The 19,400-nt window shown below is 40.5% G+C and overlaps 1 protein-coding gene across 1 annotated transcript; it reads right to left on the bottom strand.

The window, feature by feature from the left end:
• Positions 1-212: 212 nt before the first annotated feature.
• LOC309802692 (ferritin heavy chain-like) lies at positions 213-2,133 on the bottom strand. The gene is made up of 2 exons (XM_082618447.1): positions 1,982-2,133; positions 213-1,255 (listed from the first exon to the last, which is right to left on the bottom strand). Exons 1-2 carry the CDS (start codon positions 2,097-2,099, stop codon positions 687-689), a joined length of 687 nt encoding a protein of 228 aa, XP_082474573.1. The 5' UTR covers positions 2,100-2,133; the 3' UTR covers positions 213-686.
• Positions 2,134-19,400: the final 17,267 nt, after the last annotated feature.

Genomic DNA, 19,400 nt, shown 5'->3' with positions numbered 1-19,400 from the left:
CCCTTTATTTTAATCCCTGCCCAATCCCATTCCCTTCACTTGTTCCCCAGAGGCAACTGCAATCATGATTTTCAGGCTATGGTTCTATACTTTCACTATGCACATGCACCCACATTCACCAGGTACCCCTACCTCACCCCAGCCCACCCCAGTCTACCCCCATATACCTACATTATTTATAAGGGGAAGACTGATTTTGTGTTTTCCAGGGCCCCATGGAACACCTTCTCCCTCCCACTGTGGAGATCCTGAGCTGCATATGGTTGGGGTATGGCTGTGTTCAGAAACTCCTGGATACCTGTTTTAAAACTTAAAAATGAGAGATTTGCCCACATGAATCAACCAGAGACCTTTATTTATTTATGAACCAATAACTTTATTGGAAGAAACGGAAAAACTGGGAGAACAAAACTTAAGTGATAAAGTCCAGGAAAAGAGTCCTGCACTTTTTGCAAAAAAAAAAAAAAACAAAACCAAAACTTAAGTGAACTTCTTCTGCAAGGGCACTATTGCTGTCTGCATGGCAGGCACGGTGACCAGGGCTCTGGTCTCCCCGTGGCTCTGGGGAGGTCCAGTCCAGGCTCAGTTCTTCTTGTCGCTGTCGCCCAGGGTGAGCTTGTCAAAGAGGTACCCTGCCAGGTCGACGTCGGGGGCCCCCATCATGCTCAGGGTGGTGACATGACCCTCTAGCTCTCTGATGAACGCCACCTACTGGCTGAGGTAGTGAGTTGCCAAGAAGTGGCGCAGGTGGGGGTCGCAGTTGTGGGTGGCCAGCTGGTGCAGTGGAGCAGGCTCCGGGTCACTTGCTTCTCCAGGAACAAGGCGCACTTCATGGCCTTGAGGCCGCTCTTCCACTTGTCACTGACTGGCTTCCTGATGTCTTGGAAGTTGAGGCGGCCCCCGCGCTGGTTCTGCAGGCGCTTCAGGCCCTGGGCCCGCCCGCTGTGCTCGTGTGAGCGGCGCAGGAAGAATCGGCTGAAGTGCTTCAAGGCCACGTCGTCGCGGTCGAGGTAAAAGGCCGCAGCCAGGCACACGAAAGAGGCGTGGAGCTCCAGGGTGAAATGGCTGTTGACGGCGGCCTCGCAGTCGGCGTGGTAGTTCTGGCGCACCTGCGAGGGCTGCACGCTTAGCGTGGCGGGCGTGAAGGCCATGGTGAAGGCGAAGCCGCGGGGCCTGCGGTAGCTGCCTCGGACGGAGCCCCTTTCACGTGATTTACCAATTTCCTTCCTCTTGGGTAAGTGCAGACTTCTCTTTTCTTTGTCAGAAAACCAAAGGCTTAGATGCATTCTTAGAGCAAATAACTTAACTGTGTGCATGTATTTATCCCCTCCAACCTCATTTGTCCTTTCACTGTCACTCAGCAAGTATTTTTTAAACCCCTCAATTATGTTGTATGGAATGAGCCACAGTGGTAGAAAATACCATTGATCTCAAATTATCTTTCATTCATTCATTCAATAAATATTTATTGATTACTTAGTCTAAAACAGGCAATGACTAAGTAAAATTACAGGAACTTATTTTTGCTATGTTACTGTACAGACCTCTGTTGTACGTGCTTAGGATTAATAATGGGAATTGCCCATATTATTTTTTTAAGTTTCTTTCACAGAAGCCAAGTGAAGATCCAAGGTAAACATTTTTTTCTCAGATCAACTTTATACTGCAAATGAAAAATTTATTCTTCACCATCAGACAAAAACAGTCTGGAAGAAAATGTAGTTTTTCCGAGGAAAATACATCAGCAAAGGGACTGATGAAAAATCAGAAAGTCAACATATCTAAGCTGTGAATAATAGACATTAGAATTTTAAAAACTAAATCACATACACATACACAACTAAAAATGACCCATCAAAAATTTCATCTTCTCACCACCCTTAAGCCAAAACTAGGGCAACAGTAATACAATTCTCCCATCAAGCTTCACTGCCACTGCAATGTTGTTCAATAGGACATTTCCAAACATTTAAAAACTGACCTGGGCTTCCCAGGTGGCGCAGTGGTCGAGAGTCCGCCTGCCGATGCAGGGGACACGGGTTCGTGTCCCGGTCCGGGAAGATCCCACATGCCGCGGAGCGGCTGGGCCCGTGAGCCATGGCCGCTGAGCCTGCGCGTCCGGAGCCTGTGCTCCGCAACGGGAGAGACCACAACAGTGAGAGGCCCGCGTACCGCAAAACAAACAAACAAACAAACAAGAAAAACTGACCTGGCCACAACCCCATAAAAGTCTACAGATCATAAAGAAGTGTGCTGGGATTATATAACCACACAGAAACAATTCACGAGGTGCACACCCCTCTCTCTGGGAATGCAAGGCCAGGACTGACACCCAAGATGCTCTTCTCTCAACCTCAGCAGTGGTGCCTTTCACAGAGCAACTATGCAGTCTCCCAAGACCACTGGGAAGGAGAATCTGATACTGACAGTATTAGCTTGCCATGAGGCCATAAGCGAGGGAATGTGTGTGGCCTTGGTGAGAGAGCAGAGGTTTGGGAGATGTTGCTTTATATTGGCTTTCAGATCAGGAATTTGTACATATAGCCCGCAAACAACGTTTCTTGAAAACATGTGAACATTCTTGAGTATGACAGCTCCATGTGAGGGGTCAGAAATGGCAGTCAAGTTCGTTTCACTGGGTAACAGCTGATTTGCGGACTGGAAAACAGGCTTCCTTGTTTACAGACATAACCACAAGGCTGCCAGTTGTGTGCCAAATCCACACAACTACACAGTTGCATTGGGAGAGCGACCAAACATGTTTTACATGGACTTATTTCAGAGAGGGAAATGCTTCATGTAAGGCTCTGTCAGTTTAAAAAGCAAGAAGAATGACCATCCACCTTTCCCAATTCAAGCCCTATATATCATAAATATGATAGCTACACACCAGCAACTGATTAGATACATCACGAGCTTTGATGAATGGAAAGCCCCTAAAAAGATATCAACAAAACGAAGTTAGATCTTCATGTAAATACATCACCAGTTAAACCCAGTTAATACAACTATTTAGTATTATGTACAGTATCCATACAGAATTGTGTATAAAAATAAATAAGCTCAAAAGAAGGACCTGGAAGGCTCTGCTATGGAGAAAACTGAACAGCATTAAGCCGACTGGCTTGGTAATAACTCTCTGAACGGCTGAGAGGCCCCTTCAGTTCCTATGTTCAGGATGGTTGAGATTTCAGTCTCACTTGTTTAAATGGTGATATTAATCGTTCTCTAATTGACCACTCTGTGTAATGAGGATGGACCTGAGATTAAGTGTCTCAGGAAGAAGATAGGAAACCACAGAGTTGTTAAACTCAAGTGCAAACACTGGGGATTCGACACTATAGTTTATGCAACAGCAATTCACATCACCATTTGGTCATATTCTTTCTACAAAACAAAAGCTGCACTCACATGTATGAAAAGACAAAAATTAACTGCCATCTGTATCAATATGTTAATGTGCTTCAATCACATATGTTTTCATGAAAGTTTAAACATAAAATCACCTTTAAGATCCTGACCATGTGATCTGTTCCCTGCCATGTCAGATTATACCCCGTGAAGTTTACTGTCTTAACAGTGATAAGAGTTCTTTATACCTTGACAAGTAACTAAAAGGAAAAAAACACACACACACACACACAATAAGATGAAGAGCCTATACATTTGTCAAGCTTGACTTATTTGCTTTTCTTGAGCCAATTGGAGGTTTATAGCCACATTCTTAAAATCATTAACTACAATCTTCCCAAACAGGTAATTGATGAACTGATGCATCCTAAAACTTGTCAGTAACAAAGTGTTATTCCAGCTTACAGCAACAGTTTAATTCTATTTAGGTACTAAAACTGAATACACTGAATACTGCAAACATTATTCCCAACCACTCAGTAAAGTACTACATACTTTTGAGACAAAGGAAAAAAAAAGAAAAACCTAAAAAGCATAAGACTCCTCCGATTTTCATTTCCAATGATACATGCCAATCTTGATGATCTTGATGAGCGATTTAAATGTCAACTATAAACCCAGTATTTTATTAGCTGCTATGCAGTGTACTAGAGCAATAGAAGAGAGAGGACCTCAAACCCTCTGTTCCCTCACATTGAAAGGCAGGCTTCCTGACCCCTCCAGACCACTACTGGACACAGGGAAGGCACACTAATCTTTCAGGACCCTAATCAAGAGTCACCTGCTTTGTGATTACTTCCATGACACACCCTCACCAACACCACTGAGTTTGCTGCTCCTACGGGACGTTACATATATTTCCTATTTTAACACATACCACAGTGCATCATAATTATGATTGCAGATAGATGTTCTAACAATTTAAAGAGAATGATGACTTTTTTGCTCTTACATCTTGCTACTTCCCTTCCCATAATATTTCTTGAAGAGAAACCATAAAAATATAAACAAACACAAAAAACAGAAAATATACAAAACATGTGGTTTGTGGCTTAACACAAACTTAAGTAAGATTAATTCTGACAGTATCCAGCATGACAAACTTCCATGGTACAAATGAGAATGGACCAAGGTTTGAGCAGGTACAGGAGACAATCCAGGCCTGAACAACACCAAGAAAAGGTAGACAGGAAAATATAGACAGACATGGTGTGTAGGAAATCACGAGACCAGTCTGATGGGAAGAGACTTAAACAAGACTGAAACTCACTTTCTAAACCTCCATCCCCAACTGGACAATTCACAAGACACAGGTGCACCAAAGAAGCCAATTATTCAATCCCTTTAATGGGGAGGAACAGTTTAAACTTTTATTGGTTTAGTTCGCCCCAAAAGCAACTATCAAATGTTGGCAGGACACAATGAAGGCTTACCTTTGTTAACATAGTTAAGTCTCTCTCTCACAACTAGCCCACTTAGCTCCACGTTCCTTAGCGCACCCGACGCACTTACACAGCATTTATGAGCTTTACACAACTGGAAGGTCACATCTTTATTTCTTATCGCAGGAACACGACTTCTGTAAACTTTATTTCTGTCACAACCTAAAGGAAAATTATTGTAAAATGAGTGATTTAAACCATGCATTTTATCCTCATTAAAAAGCATCTAAATAAAAACAAAAGCATCTGCTCTGTGCTAAGGATTAGAAACGACTCCTGCCCTTAAAGCCTTCATTAAGGAGGAAGATGTATAAACTCAAAATTTCAATCACATGAGATAAATAAACGTAACCTTTATGCACAGAGGTTCCTATGAAGGCAAAAAGTTATATCTAAGTGACGGCTTCATGATAACCCTGAAGTACAGTCTAGAAAGATGAGGCTATGCCGAGTTGTGGAGTAGGAGGTGCATTAACTGCAGAGGGAACATCTGTGAAAGACACTCAAGCCTGACTCCTGCTGGGCTCTGTAAATACTGCAGGTGGGGATGACTAAAGACCAGGGGTCCAAGTGTGAGAAGAGACAGAAATGAAAATAGAGATGTTGGCCCAAGCAAGCCTGGGAGAGAGCATGGCTTGTATCCCACAGGTGGTGAGACCTGGGCCTACCACTGGCTGAGTAAGGGTGCCTCCGCTGATTAGAAAAAGGCTCCCCACTGCTGAAGGACCGACTAGATCAAGGGAGTGATCACAAAAAGCTCCCCTTCCTCAGGGCAAAGAGCCCTATGAGGCTTGGCCGAACACAGTTCAGACTACACGCCTCCGTGCAGAGCACACGCTGGGCGGCTAGTATGCACTAACTCTGTGTGGGCAAGCCATTAGCAGCATTATTTTAAGCACATCTTTTTATGTTAGAAGATCACTTAACCCGAGTAGGCAGATGAACTTAGAGGAACTGAACCCAGGGGCCGTGAAACCACCCAGGAGTTTCTGCCATAGTCTGGGCAAAATGTAATATGGATGAAGAAGCAAATTTAGGAGGAGGCCAAAATTTACAAGCTAGACCCACTGGATGCAAGACATAAAGAAAGTTCAGTGAAGGAACTCTGAAGAGAATGGGCTCTACAATAAATTTTTCTTACATTCAATGTAAAATATTAGGCAAAATTAAGTACAGTGGCCTTTAAGGTCCCTTCCAGCTCTAATTTCTTTTGATTTCTAACTTATTACTCGGGTTAAGTAAAGTCCCTTCATAGGTACAGAACAGTTCTTATACCTGAATGGGATGCAAAGAATAATCTGACTTCTCTTCACCAGGGGATGAGTTGAACTGTCCTTGCAGAAGAGATAACAGATGGTGTGAACCCCAGATCCTAGAAAAGGGCCAGGCACAAGGTAAGTATCAGCTTTTCGAAAACAAATGAACAATCATTTCCTGTCCTAGATCTTTACACCCTTCCTCTGCTGGCTACTTTCTCACAGCTTATAAACATCCTCAAATATACCCACTTAAAAATCTCTCAGACCTATGATTCTTTGGATCTTCTTGTGGATAGCCTAAGTCTCTACCATGCCTTCAAACACCTGTCCTCCCAAAAAGCCCAGATCTGTACCTTGGGTCCAGACCCGTCTACCAGGCCCCTCTAAAGCACTGAAGATGAAGTAAGATCCTCTCGCCACCCCCAATCCCTTTCTACTGTGCTCTGTATCTCTCAAAAAGATGCAGCTGTAAACTGTCACCCACGCTTGCTGCCCTCCTTTTTCTAACTGGTCACCAGGCCTCACCCATTCTCTCTCAGATCTGCAAAACCCAGTCCCACCGTTTATAACTTAAGTGGGACCCTCAGATTACAATTCACCCTGCACCAAATCAACTGCCTTCCACATGGAGGTCCGAGTGAGCCTCTAAACCACAAGTCCATCTCACTGTTCTTTGGTGTTTCCCACAGCCTTCAGGATAAACATCCAAACTTCTGACGGGACAAACAAGGCCCCCATCTCTTGGGCCCCACTAAGTTTCCAGGATCAACTCTCATTTCTTTCCCAAACCCTGAGTTCCAGTCCTGTACATTAGTTTTGCCATATTTTCCTATATTTCTCAAACTTCAACACACACTGCTCTCTCCTGCCACCCCAGGAGCTTCTACATATCCTTAGAAAGGATGGCACCTCCTCCAAGAAGCCTACCCTGAACTTTCCCTTCCAAGATTCTGTGCTCTGCAAAGGGGAAAGATGGCGGGGAGGGATACATTAGGAGTTTGGGATTAACATAGACACACGACTCTATATCAAACAGATAATCAACAAGGACCTACTGCATAGCACAGGGAACTCTACTCCATAGCCTGGAACAAACTGTACGGGAAAAGAACCTGAAAAAGAATGGATATATGTATAACGGAATCACTTTACTGTACGCCTGAAACTAACACAATATTGTAAATCAACTATCCTCCAATATAAAATAAAAATTAAATTAAAGAAAAAAGACATTCTGTGCTCTGTAGCACCAGAACTCACTTCTTCCAGAGCACTGACTACTGTGCTTGTGTCTACCTGCCGCCCAGTAGAAGGGGAGATTACCTAGGGCAGAAGCATCCTCTCCAGCAGCGCCTTGGTTCTGACAACTCACTCAAGTGCCAGGCTACTTTACACACATAACCTGCTTAATTAATTCTAAGAACCCACAGAAAGAGTGGTTATTAATGTCATTTTACAAGTGTGGGGATTGTAGTGCAAAAGAAACCTGCCCAGGCCGCAGAGAGCATAAGCCCTGGAATTCAAACCCTGAGTTGCCTTCACACCGGTGCTCTTTGCGCTATATGATACGACTATTGAAAAAAATTTTTTTTTTCCTGAGCCCTGTTTTAATGGAAAGGAAATGAAGCTGGGATATGTCCATTTCCTAATCGCTTTGGTGTGTACCAGGCAAAGTCATTCAACAGACCAGGTAACATCTGTGCAACAATTAACGATGCTCCAAACTGTGCTAAGTGTTCTACTTTGTAGAGCCTAGAAGCATTAACACAGTGCATCCTTGTATCCACCACAGAGACTGGGTCCTGTTAAGCCCACGCTACAGATCGGAACACTGAGACCTTGAAGCCTTAAGGCACTCGGCCGGGGTCACCGAGCTGGCAGGAGTTCTAGGCCGCACGCCTCGTCTAGTGCACGCACACCCGGGCACTGGGCACTGGTTCTAGTGCCCACCCTCCACCTTGCACCATTTAAAACCCCGCTTCTCAGCGCCCACACGAGGGGCCCTGGAAGCGGGAAGTACAAACCTGTCTCGACAAGCCGTGTCTGGAAGAAGCTCTGGATACAGATCAGGAGCAGCGGGTGCTCAGGAGCGGCGCCCAGTGCACCCCGCGGAGGCGGTCGGCCTTAAGTCCAGCAGGCCCTCCCGCAGGGAAGTGCGCAAGGCGGGCAGAGGCACCGAGCCCTGCAGCGCGCACTGGTCCTCAGAGCGCGAGAACAAGTCGGCCGCGCTGTCCGGGCGCAGCTTCACCGAGTGATCATGGCCCGAGCGCAGCCTCGGGGACGCTGGATGCGGACACGATGCCCACACCCGCCTGGGGGACCCGGCTCGCCTCCCGGCCCCTCGGGCGCCCACCGCCCGGCGGCTGCGGCCCCACAGCGTGCGCAGGACCGGCGTCGCAGCCAGAAGACATAGGGCCACGGGCCCCAGCTAGGCCAACCCCCGCCCCCCATGCCGTGCTCCGGAGACCCCGCATGGCCTGGTGTTGCCGCGGGCATCTACGCCCTCCACGCCGCAGGGCTGCGGTTTACGTCAGCGGGCGGGACCGTGGGGGCGGGGCTCGAGGACGTCAGCACGCTCGCCGTGCGTCCGCACGCAGCCCTGTCTGTCTCCCATGGTGACGCAGCCTGAAGAGTAGGGGCTGGAGCTCTGAGACTAAGGCAGCGCGAAACGTACGAGGTGTGGAGACTTCGGGGTTTCCAAAAAGCGTTTGCTGACTCATCCAAACAAAAGTGAGACCTGGTTGTATCAACACATTTTAAAAGTAAACTCCCGTAAGTGTCTGTGCTCCCCCCACCCAGGAGAGAGCGTGCACTCCGTGAGGGACACACGAAAGGCTGAGTGAACGTCTGCCTGTGGTCCCTTACCTGGTGCACGGGTGTGTGAATTTATGCGGAGAGCTCTTAATTTCTGTAGTTTCTGCTAACTTGACACGGTAGTTGGCAAATGGTGACGTGTTCCATGCATTCAGGACATGATCGTGGTTACTAATAATCACTTTGTTTTGTACTGACAACTCCACAGAGAATTTACTACTGAATATCCACTTTACAGGAGAGAAACTGAAGCATAGGAACTGAAGTGACCGAGTAAGAGTAAGGACTCAGACAATTGGGGTTAGTGAATGAACCCTGCAAGGAGGCCGTTAGCCTGCGGTGGCTCTAGTGATGCGGCCGCCTACGTAAAGCAACCAAAATCTAAGCCTGTCAACGCCTCAGGGTGACGCACACCGCTGAGGACAACCAGTCACAAACCACCACCTAGGCTTTAAAGCGATAGCAAGTCAGTCATTTCCTTGCTTTGCTTCTGCCCTTTTAAAATAAACATCTCTGCAGCTCCTGTGGCTGGAGCGCTCCTCACCACTTCCGCTTCGGTGGTGCCTGAATTGAATCTATTTTTGCTCACGTAAAGTCTTATTTTAAATATGCCTCAGTTTGTCTTTTAACATTGGCCGTAGAAGTTGGATTTGTATCCAGTTTCTAGAACAGTGGTCGTCCTCTGGTCAGGCCTTAGGCGTTATGCATACAACGTTCCTCTTCTACCACCACCTTCTGGATGCCTCCACCCACTACCAGCTCCCGCGTATCAGATCCCCTAGATGTGGTCAGCAATGGCTTTCACATGCAGCGTGCTCACATTATAACATCGCAGACACTCCTCCATCCTCCAGCCAGCGTGTGAACGGAACCATTACCATTCCTGTTGAAGAGCCTGCTGTGACCCCTTTCCCAAACACAGCCACTCCCCAGCTGACCCTGGGTAACCACTCTTCTGAACTTGGTCTCCATCACTGCATGGATGTCTTTCTATTTAGGCTACATTTTTAAGTATCCTTCAACCTCATATAGTATTCTACTATGTTTTCTCTTCTTACTTGCTCTTTTTAGTGTTATCTTTGCTAGGTTCATCCATGCTGACACGTAAAGATCTGTCTAGTTCATGTACTTTCCTCACTATGTAGGATTCCCATGTAGGGAAATACAATAATTTACATGTGCATTTTCCTGTTGATGGACATTTAAATTGTTTCCAATTTTCAGTATGATTTCTGTTTTAAAAAATTTTTATATACTTTTTAAAGGTTACTTCACATTTATAGTTATTACAAAATATTGGCTATATTCCCTGTGTTGTACCGTACATGTTTGAGCCTATCGTACACCCAGTAGTTTACATCTCTCACTTCCCCACCCCTGTATTGCCCCCTCCTCCCCCTCCGCACTGGCAACCATTAGTTTGTTCTCTATATCTGTGACTCCCCTTCTTTTTGTTATGTTCTGTAGATTGCTGTATTTTTTAGATTCCATATATAGGTGATATCCTACAGAGTTTGTTTTTGTTTGACTTATTTCACTTACCACAATGTCCTCCAAGTCCATCTATGCTGCTGCAAATGGCAAAATTTCTTTCCTTTTTAAGGCTGAGCAGTATGCCATTGGTTATATGTACCGCATCTTCTTTATCCATTCACCAGTTGATGACACTTAGGTTGCTTCCATATCTTGGTAATTGTAAATACTGATGCTCCGAACATTGGGGTGCATGTATCTTTTCAAATACATGTCTTTGAAAACACGTGTTTTTGTTCTTTTTGGATTTATACCCAGGAGTGGAGTTGCGAGGTCATATGGTAGTTCTATTTTTAGTTTTTGAGAACCCTCCATACTGTTGTCCACAGTGGCTGCACCAGTTTACATTCCTACCAACAGTGTAGCAGGGTTCCGTTTTCTCTAAAACTTGTAAATTTTCTTCCTAGGGGTAATTGAGATGATAGTTGAATAATAACATAAGATCAGGCGAAGTCTAAAGAAATTTTAGAAAAGCTGGATAGAGTAGGAAAACTTCGGTTCGCTGGCGTCTGAATGTTAGAGAGACACCAAGACATGTGGGCCAAGTTCTGGAGAGAAGGGAAACACAGACGCAAGCATGACACTTGATGCAGCTTTTCTCCTTGGGGCATTTGCTGATTCAAATGTTACAGCCTAGGAGCTGAAAAGCCAAAGAGTTCAAAAGACTCTAACGACAGAAGCCAAACGGCAAGAACCGTTTTACATTGATAAACAGCATTTTAACTATGTAGAAGCAGAAAATGAAAAGAAAGAACTTTGCATTACACTTAATAAAAGTTTAGAGAGATCTTTGTGGTATATTAGTGAACTTATTTGTGGAAATTAAGCCATGTACATTGTGTTGGAGAGGCACCAAGAGTTCAAGAATTCTCACAATTTGAGTACACAGTTGCCTGAAATGTAGGCATGGTGGCATCCATTTACATAACAATGATTTGGAGGATGTTGTGTTAGTCAGCTCTTGCTGTGATAATGCTTTGGAACAAATCACACCAAAGTCAGTTACATAAACAAGAATTTATTTCTCTTGGACCTATGGGCTAGCTGCAGTGGCTCTCTTTTAGACCTCTAGATGGCTAGTTTTGCTCCGTGTTTTGGGTCAGTTTGAGGTCTGTCACACACCTCTTCGTCTGGAGCCCAACTGTGAGGCCGCAGCTCCCAGGCCCTGTCTTCTCTAAAAGTTCACTGAAACATAAGAGGTGAGCCCAACCGCACAAGCCCGTTTAAGGCCTCTTCTGCTCATTTAAGGCCATCATGTCTGCTCATACTTCAGTGGCCAAAACATGTCACAGATCTAAGCTGTATTTAGAATATGTGTATTTGTTTAAAGTTGGGTGCTCTCACAGAAGAATATTGCATTTTGGACAGTGTTAGCTTAGCATTTCCATTGGCATTTGCAAACGTGATAAACGTCGTGTGCACTTTTTCACCTTTGAGAACTTTTTGAAATTGTGGGACAATTTCTATGGGAAAAGAGGAAGGTACATTTTAGAACTCAACTCTAGTTATAGCAGTGTTGGGAGAGGAATTAGTGAGATAATGTCAATACAAATGAAAGATTTGGGATTCACATATTCATAATTAACATTAGCATTCTTCAGAACATTCCTGGAGAATTGTGATGCTTGCTTTACGTGATTTTATTATAAATCATTATAATCTGACCAAGCCACTTCAGTAAAACATACATCATACAGTACATCGCATTTTAGTTTTTCCTACCACTGCACAACTTATCATCAGGCACGAAAGGCTACATATGGTTTGGTTCCATTTATGCAAAATGTCCAGCAGTGGCAGATCCATACCCACGGCAAATATTATACATTAGTGGTTGCCAGGGGTTTGGAACAGAGGGAAATATGGAATGAGTCCTTAAAATGGGTGTAGGTTTCCTCTTGGGGTGATGAAAATGTTTCGCAGCTGGACAGTGGTGATAGTTGCACAACACTGTGACAGTACTAAATTCCACTGAATGGTACAGTGAATTGTAAAATGATCAAAATGGTGAATTTTGTGTTATGTTCATTTTACTACAATAAAAAGGAGAAAGCATTAGGGAAAGACTTAGAGTTTGGGAAAGTAAGGTGAACTGGTCAAGAAAAAGACAGCTCTACTGTTCAGTTTTCTCTCAGCTCTCCCAGTGCATTAATCCTCAGCAAAAAGTAGCCTGAACTTGTAGATGATAGTCATTCAACACAGTCCAGGGAAAAGTAAATAAAATAAAAGCCAACTCTTCTTCTTTAGCACATCTATGAAAGGTTAGCTTCCTGCTCAGCCACATGGACATTCATGAAGACGTTTCACTTTAGGTGTCCTCTACTTCAGTACTTTACTCACAGCTCATTCACACATGTAGGCAACAGCATTCCTTAATTCGATGGACTCTGCAGTGCTGGTTGTGGTCAGTGTCATGAAAAGAAAAGGGAAGGAGGAAAAAGCCTCCACATTGACTTGGTGGTCTTGACGAAATGGATGCAGAAGACAGCTTGAGTGTCAAACTGGAAACTTTTATTTTCCTTTTCCTTTTCTTGTTATCTTTCCTATCAGGTCTTCTGCGCACTTCCCACCCCCTTCTTTCAAACAGGAGAGACACTAATTAGCTGCTTTTTTTTGTTTTTGCTAAAACAGCTATTGTTTTGGGTTTCTTGTTGTTCGGTGAACATTATTGTTTTTACTGCCAAATGAGCTTCGGTGGCTGATGTAAGGGGTCTCTTGGGAACTTAACTTTTTCCAGTTTAAGTGGGAAAGCTTTTTTGTTTGAATGGGCTTTTACTGGGTGCTTCAAGGTTTGCTCTTGGCTCTTTGATGGGGGACTGGATAGCACTGTGTTTCCTTTGAGGTTCCGATAAATAAAGGATCCTATGTCCTCCTGGGCACTTTTTGTTGATTTTGCTGTGTGTCCTCTCTAATAGCCAGATGCAGATTCCAGGAAAATGACATATAAATGAATATAAGTAATCTAATAGTTTTAGAATTTGCTTTGGCCATACTCCCGGTCTTATTCTACTTGTAGCAGATGGCTTTAAAGAGCATTAGCTATGTATATATTAAATATAATATAAATATACCAATATTAAATATTATATTGATATATAAATTTAATATACTAATATTTATATTAATGTATAACAATTATGTATTATATTAATATATTTTTTTGCCTAGCATATATTATATACAAAATATATGGGTAATGAAATGTATTTATATGGTTAATATGTTCATAATATTAATATGATATATCCTGTAATATTGATTATAAAACAATTATATCATAACATATAAATTATAAATATATATATATTTATATATATTATAAATATATAATTATTATTATCTGATATAATACACTATAGTTAATATATTCTATATAACACAATACATAATGTATTAGTATAAGACAATTATATTATGTAATATAAATATAATACATCTATAAAACTATGTATATTTTAATTACACATACAAGTATGTATAGCTATTTATAATTTTATTTACATAGGAATCTGTTCATCATAACAATTGATGTAAAAATATGCAATATTTTCAATCAAATGGGCCTTAACCTCACTACCTACACATAACTACTTTTATAATCGTGAACCCTGTCTAACTCATGCTTCCATATCTCTCAACCTGCTTTTCTACACATGCACATAGACGACACACATTTATACACGATATGTATGTATACTACCAGTTTTCAGTTCAATGTATAGAACTATATAATATATATAATTATATTCCTGTGTATGTATACAAATATAAATCAAAGGTATGTGTATAGGTATGTATTTCATATGTTTATATAACTATATCATACAAATAATGTATGTGTATATAAATACATGACTATATACATACATACACAGAAATATACTTATTTAAACAAAAGGGACCTAAATAAACATAGTTCTCTAAGAATAAAACTAGTTATGTCTCACTGTTTCAATAAGAGTTTATAGTTTTCTACTGTATGTGCTTCTATAATTGTTATGAACAATTCCCATTTGTTGAATGTTAAGTTGCTTTAATTTTTTGCCATTATTAATGAAGCTCTAAAGAATACGTTGGGCAAGATTACTTGAAAAACTCTCCTAAAGGAAAAGGGTTAGGTATGCTAGGTTAAATGTACACAACTTATTTTTAAGTGTGTGGTTGATTTTTGAAGTATGCAGTAGAAATTTCCAGGACCCATGAAAGAAGGGTGGTACATGTGTGAGAGTTATAGCTATATTAGGAGTGGATTGAAGATCTTGATAGCTTAGAACAGAAGCTGGAAATCCTGTTTTTATGGAGCCAAGTGGCAAATAGTTTAGGCTTTGTAGACCAAAGAGCAAAATTGAGGATATTATTTAGGTACTTATGTAACCATTTAAAATGTTACCAGTTAAAATGTGAAAATTATTCATAGCTCATAGGCCATAAAAATAGGCGTCTGTCTGGATTTGTAATACAGGCCATAGTTTAATGACACACCTGACACAGAGACTTGTTTTTAGATGGCCATAACCACGTGAGAGGCAGGAGGTAAGACGCCATCTCTACTGGATGGGAAGTTAGAACTAAACCTATCTATCCCTAGCTTCACCTTCAATGAAAGGGTGTGCCAGGAGAAAAAATATCTGCTGGCAAAGGGAGACTAAGACCAAATTCTCTTGGCCTCTGCTCTGGGTAGGAAACAGGTAGGAAATCTTGAGAATTCTGAACCCCAGATCTGTGTTCCCAGTGTTTGGGTTGCAAATTTATGTGCGGTCTTGCAAACAGAAGCTAAGAAATTAACTTAAAATGCTCCCAAATCAGTGGTATTCCAAACACAAAACTAAACCCTTTCTGGAGAGGTAGACCTTCAACACAGGCCTATAGCATTCCCACAGATAAAGTTTAGCTAAACATGAGCTCATGATCTAAATTTACACAATAATGAAGAAATCAGCTAGAAGTGCAGAGAATCAGCAAAAAACAATCAATACCAGAATTATATTCGCAAGGCCATCCATCAGATGTTGGAATAATCAGGTGCAAGGCAGAAAATATACATAAAACTAGAACTGAAACAAGGAACAAGGATGTTTTAAAAGACTGGGTAGGATCTTTAAAACATTTTTCAAGTACATGTCATTGATAAAGCTAAAAACTCGAAGGTTGTATAATACAGCAGATTAATCATGGAGAAGAGTGAATTTATGCTGTTTTTAAAAATATGCCAGGTCAGATTTTTCTGCCTAATTATATAAGTAGATTTATCTTTAAAAAATACACATTATTTTAAAGACTTATTGGCTGTAAAATAAGTTAAGGGTATTTCAAAGGGCTTCTCTCCAAAGAAAAGTGAGAAGTAGCAAAACACAGAAAGTCGAGGGGAAAAAATGTCAATATATACATTGCGGTAGGGTGAACTAAGCCTTAGGCTAGCAACAGTGTGGACGAGCTGACCCTTAGATACTTACAACTAAGCTGGAATCTTCAAAAAGTTCAACTATTTATAACTAAAAAGATTTCTTAAAATTAATAACCAAGTGTTTTAATTGATATCAGAAGAGTAAAACAATAAACCCTGAGAACATAGAAAAATAGATAATAAAGATATGAGCAGAACTTAATAAAACAGAAAAAAGTATAAAATTGAGGTGATTTAGTAAGCCAAAAGAATATTCTTTGAAAAGACTTAAAAAACACACTTTGATTAAGCAAAACAAAAACATAAGTAAATAATATACAGAAAGAATCAGGACAATGTTATAGCATAGAGTACAAACAGAGAATATATAAAATGCCAGTAAATTTGAACATTTCTGTAAAGTGGACAATTTCCTACCTCCTAAAGTTTACCAAAACTGACACAAGAGGAAATTTATAGCTGGAGTTCTTTCACCAGTAAAGGAATTATGTCAATAGTTTACAATCTTTCACCAAGAAAATACCAGACCCAGCCAGATCATTTGGGAGGTGAATTCTATCGAACTTCTATTAAAGAGATAACATCAATATTAACAAAGAAAAACGTCTAGAGATAGCGAAGGAAGAATGCTCCTTTATTCATCTTATGAAGTCTATATAATCCTAATACTGAAAATAGATTAGGACTGTAAGGAAAAAGAAATTTACAGGTCAAATTTACTTGTAAATATAAAAGCAAAAATTTTAAACTATGATATTAGCTACCCAAGTTCACTAGAGTAAGAAAAAGCATGAGCAAGTTAGGTCATCCAATGAATGAAAAGGTAGTTTAATGTCAAGAATATATATCAATAGATTGAAAACACCACATTTTATTTCTTTCATCTGTCTCTTTAAAAAATTGATAAGTACTTATATTGATCTCTCTTGAATTAGCTAGGCACTGTGCTAAGTCACTTACATATTTACTCCTTTAAACCTTCTATCATCCCTGCGGGAAAGTTCTATTTTGCTTCCATTTCTTAGCTAAGACTCTAACCCCCAGGAAAGTGAAGCAACATTTGTAAGTTTTTGTGGATGGTCAGTGATGGGACCAGTACAGGAACATCCAAAGTCTGTGCTTGGAAACAGTGCCACATGTTGACACGCACATTACAGATGAAAGGAAAGGGACCATGCACTTACCATATAGATTAAATCTCACATTACAGGCTAAAGGAAAGGAACCATGCACTTACATTATAGATTAATACCCCCATCACAGGTTAAAGGAAAAAGAAACATGTGCTTCTCTCAAAAGTTGTAAAGAAAGCATATCCATTTCTTAATATATTTCCCAATTTCTTTTGCTTGTTTTCTGACCTTTGTAGTGCATTTTGCCATGAGGCAAATTTTATTTCATGTATAACTAAATGTATCCTTTTTTCTTTGTATCTTAGAAAGGTATTCCTCATGAATACTTTATTTCATGTCTCCCAGGTTTCTGATACTTTTACAGTTTCATTATTTTTTAACATTTAACTACTTGCTGTGTCTAGAATTTAGTAATGATAGCCATACTTTCCCACTTTTGTTGAATAATTTTTGCTACTGATCCAAAATGTGAATTTTATTTTAATCTCAATTCCCTTATGCTCTTGCACCTAATTTTAAGATGCTTCCTATTCCACTGGTTGTTTTGTCTATCTAAAACAAAATGCTACCTTAATTATAATGTAATTATAATATAATAAATGTAGCTAGTAAATGTAATACGATATATAATAAATAGCATATATAAAATAACAAAATAGAATTTACCATATAACAAGGTCCAAGGAGAGCAATACTATACAATCACTTGAAATATCCCCCAAAAGATATTTTATAAAATTCAATATTCATTTGTAATTTAAAAGAAAGAGTAAAATAGGGATTGATGAATGCTTCCAAAATAAGAAGAAATTATATGTCTAAAAGAGAAAGAGGTAAATGATAAACTTTAGTAACACTGGCAATAAATGCAGGACAAGATGAGGATGCCTGATATAATGTTAAAGAAAAAGCATTATGTAACATTGTTTTTGCAGCACTGATGAGTTCAGTGAAAAGAGAATCTCATAGAAAAGAGTATCTCGTTCTTCTTCATGTCTGTACACTTGTCCATTGCATGAACATAACAGCTTATTTAGCCAATATGTTACTGATCTGCATCTGGATTTCTAGGTTTTCATGGAATTTTATTATGCACAATTGTTTCAAACACTAGGACTTCCTCTTATGTTTATGTCTTTTGAAAGAAACAATATCTCCACAGATGATTTATCTGTGCTGGCTGCTAGCTGACTTTGGGTACTTCTCAGTTCTTCCCTTTACCTTCCTAGTCAATATGAAAATGGAAGGCAAGAAGGTCTCCTGTTTAGAGACTGTCAAGATAGATCTTGGTGATAAAGTCTTGGTGGTAAAGGCTAAAAGTATCAACCCAGAACAAACGTTTTTCCAGCTCTAACTATGTGTGATTCCCTTGGCTTGATTCCGTAGAGGATGTAAGACAAGACTATAGAATCTGCCGTCAAAGTGCTTCCAGTAGGATGAGCTAAGTCAAGTATGGTGGCATATGTAATTCAAGACAAAATATAATGTCTCCTTTTCTCTCCTAGCAAAACTTGGTGGAGTGAATGTAGAAGTCACTGTATGCTTTGAATTAAAGGAACACAATAAATCTTGTTTTGGAAGGTAAGTATTCTGGTCTCTTTGTGGAGATGAATTGGAAATTGTCTAGAAGAAGGAAAATGAGGTTAACCAAATTTAAACTCATAAATAATTGAGCATTAATTAAATATCTGTGGTCTATGTTTGTCTTTGACCATAATTTCTCCCAATTTATAGACCTCTTTGATACTTGATGAATCCTTGTCAAAGATGCACTTAACAATGATTATTACTTGTGTATTAGGTTTTGCCTGGGCCCTGAAGAAACTATCCTAAATTACCAGCTATGATTGTCACTTGATTTCCTCACAGAGAACAATCAGAACTCCTTGTCTTAAGTGGCTTGGAATGTGAAACTAGTTAGTCTCTTAGATATTGTTAGAGGACCCTACAGAGCCCATTGGTGAAAGTTTGGAAAACACTGGGCTTCTTAAAATTGATTCTTGTAGTGCTTTAGGAAAGATCACTGAACCAAAAGGATAACGGTGTTTCTGATTCTGTTGTTAGCGTTCTCCATGGAAACATTGCTGAAGCTTCTGGACTCAATTTCCTTCCCCATGTGTGAATGTCACTGAAAATATCCAACTCCATTCTATCCCCATATAACTTCAGGAACTAAGCCAAATGAAGACTCAAAATTCATATCAAATAATGAAATGAATATATAACGTAGAATGGAACTGGGAAAATACCTAGTTTAAATTCTGGAAAGTACCAGCTATACAATTCTGGATAAGTTGCTTACTCTTGCTTAGTCTAATTTAATGCCCATTTCACAGGATGTTATGATGATTAATTTAATATCTTTGTATAACACACAGTGTTATATAATTTCTTCTTGTTTTCC

Source organism: Mesoplodon mirus, assembly GCF_964341445.2.
Source record: "Mesoplodon mirus genome assembly, chromosome: 1".
Taxonomy (NCBI): domain Eukaryota; kingdom Metazoa; phylum Chordata; class Mammalia; order Artiodactyla; family Ziphiidae; genus Mesoplodon; species Mesoplodon mirus.
This window is presented reverse-complemented; position numbering and strand designations above follow the sequence as displayed.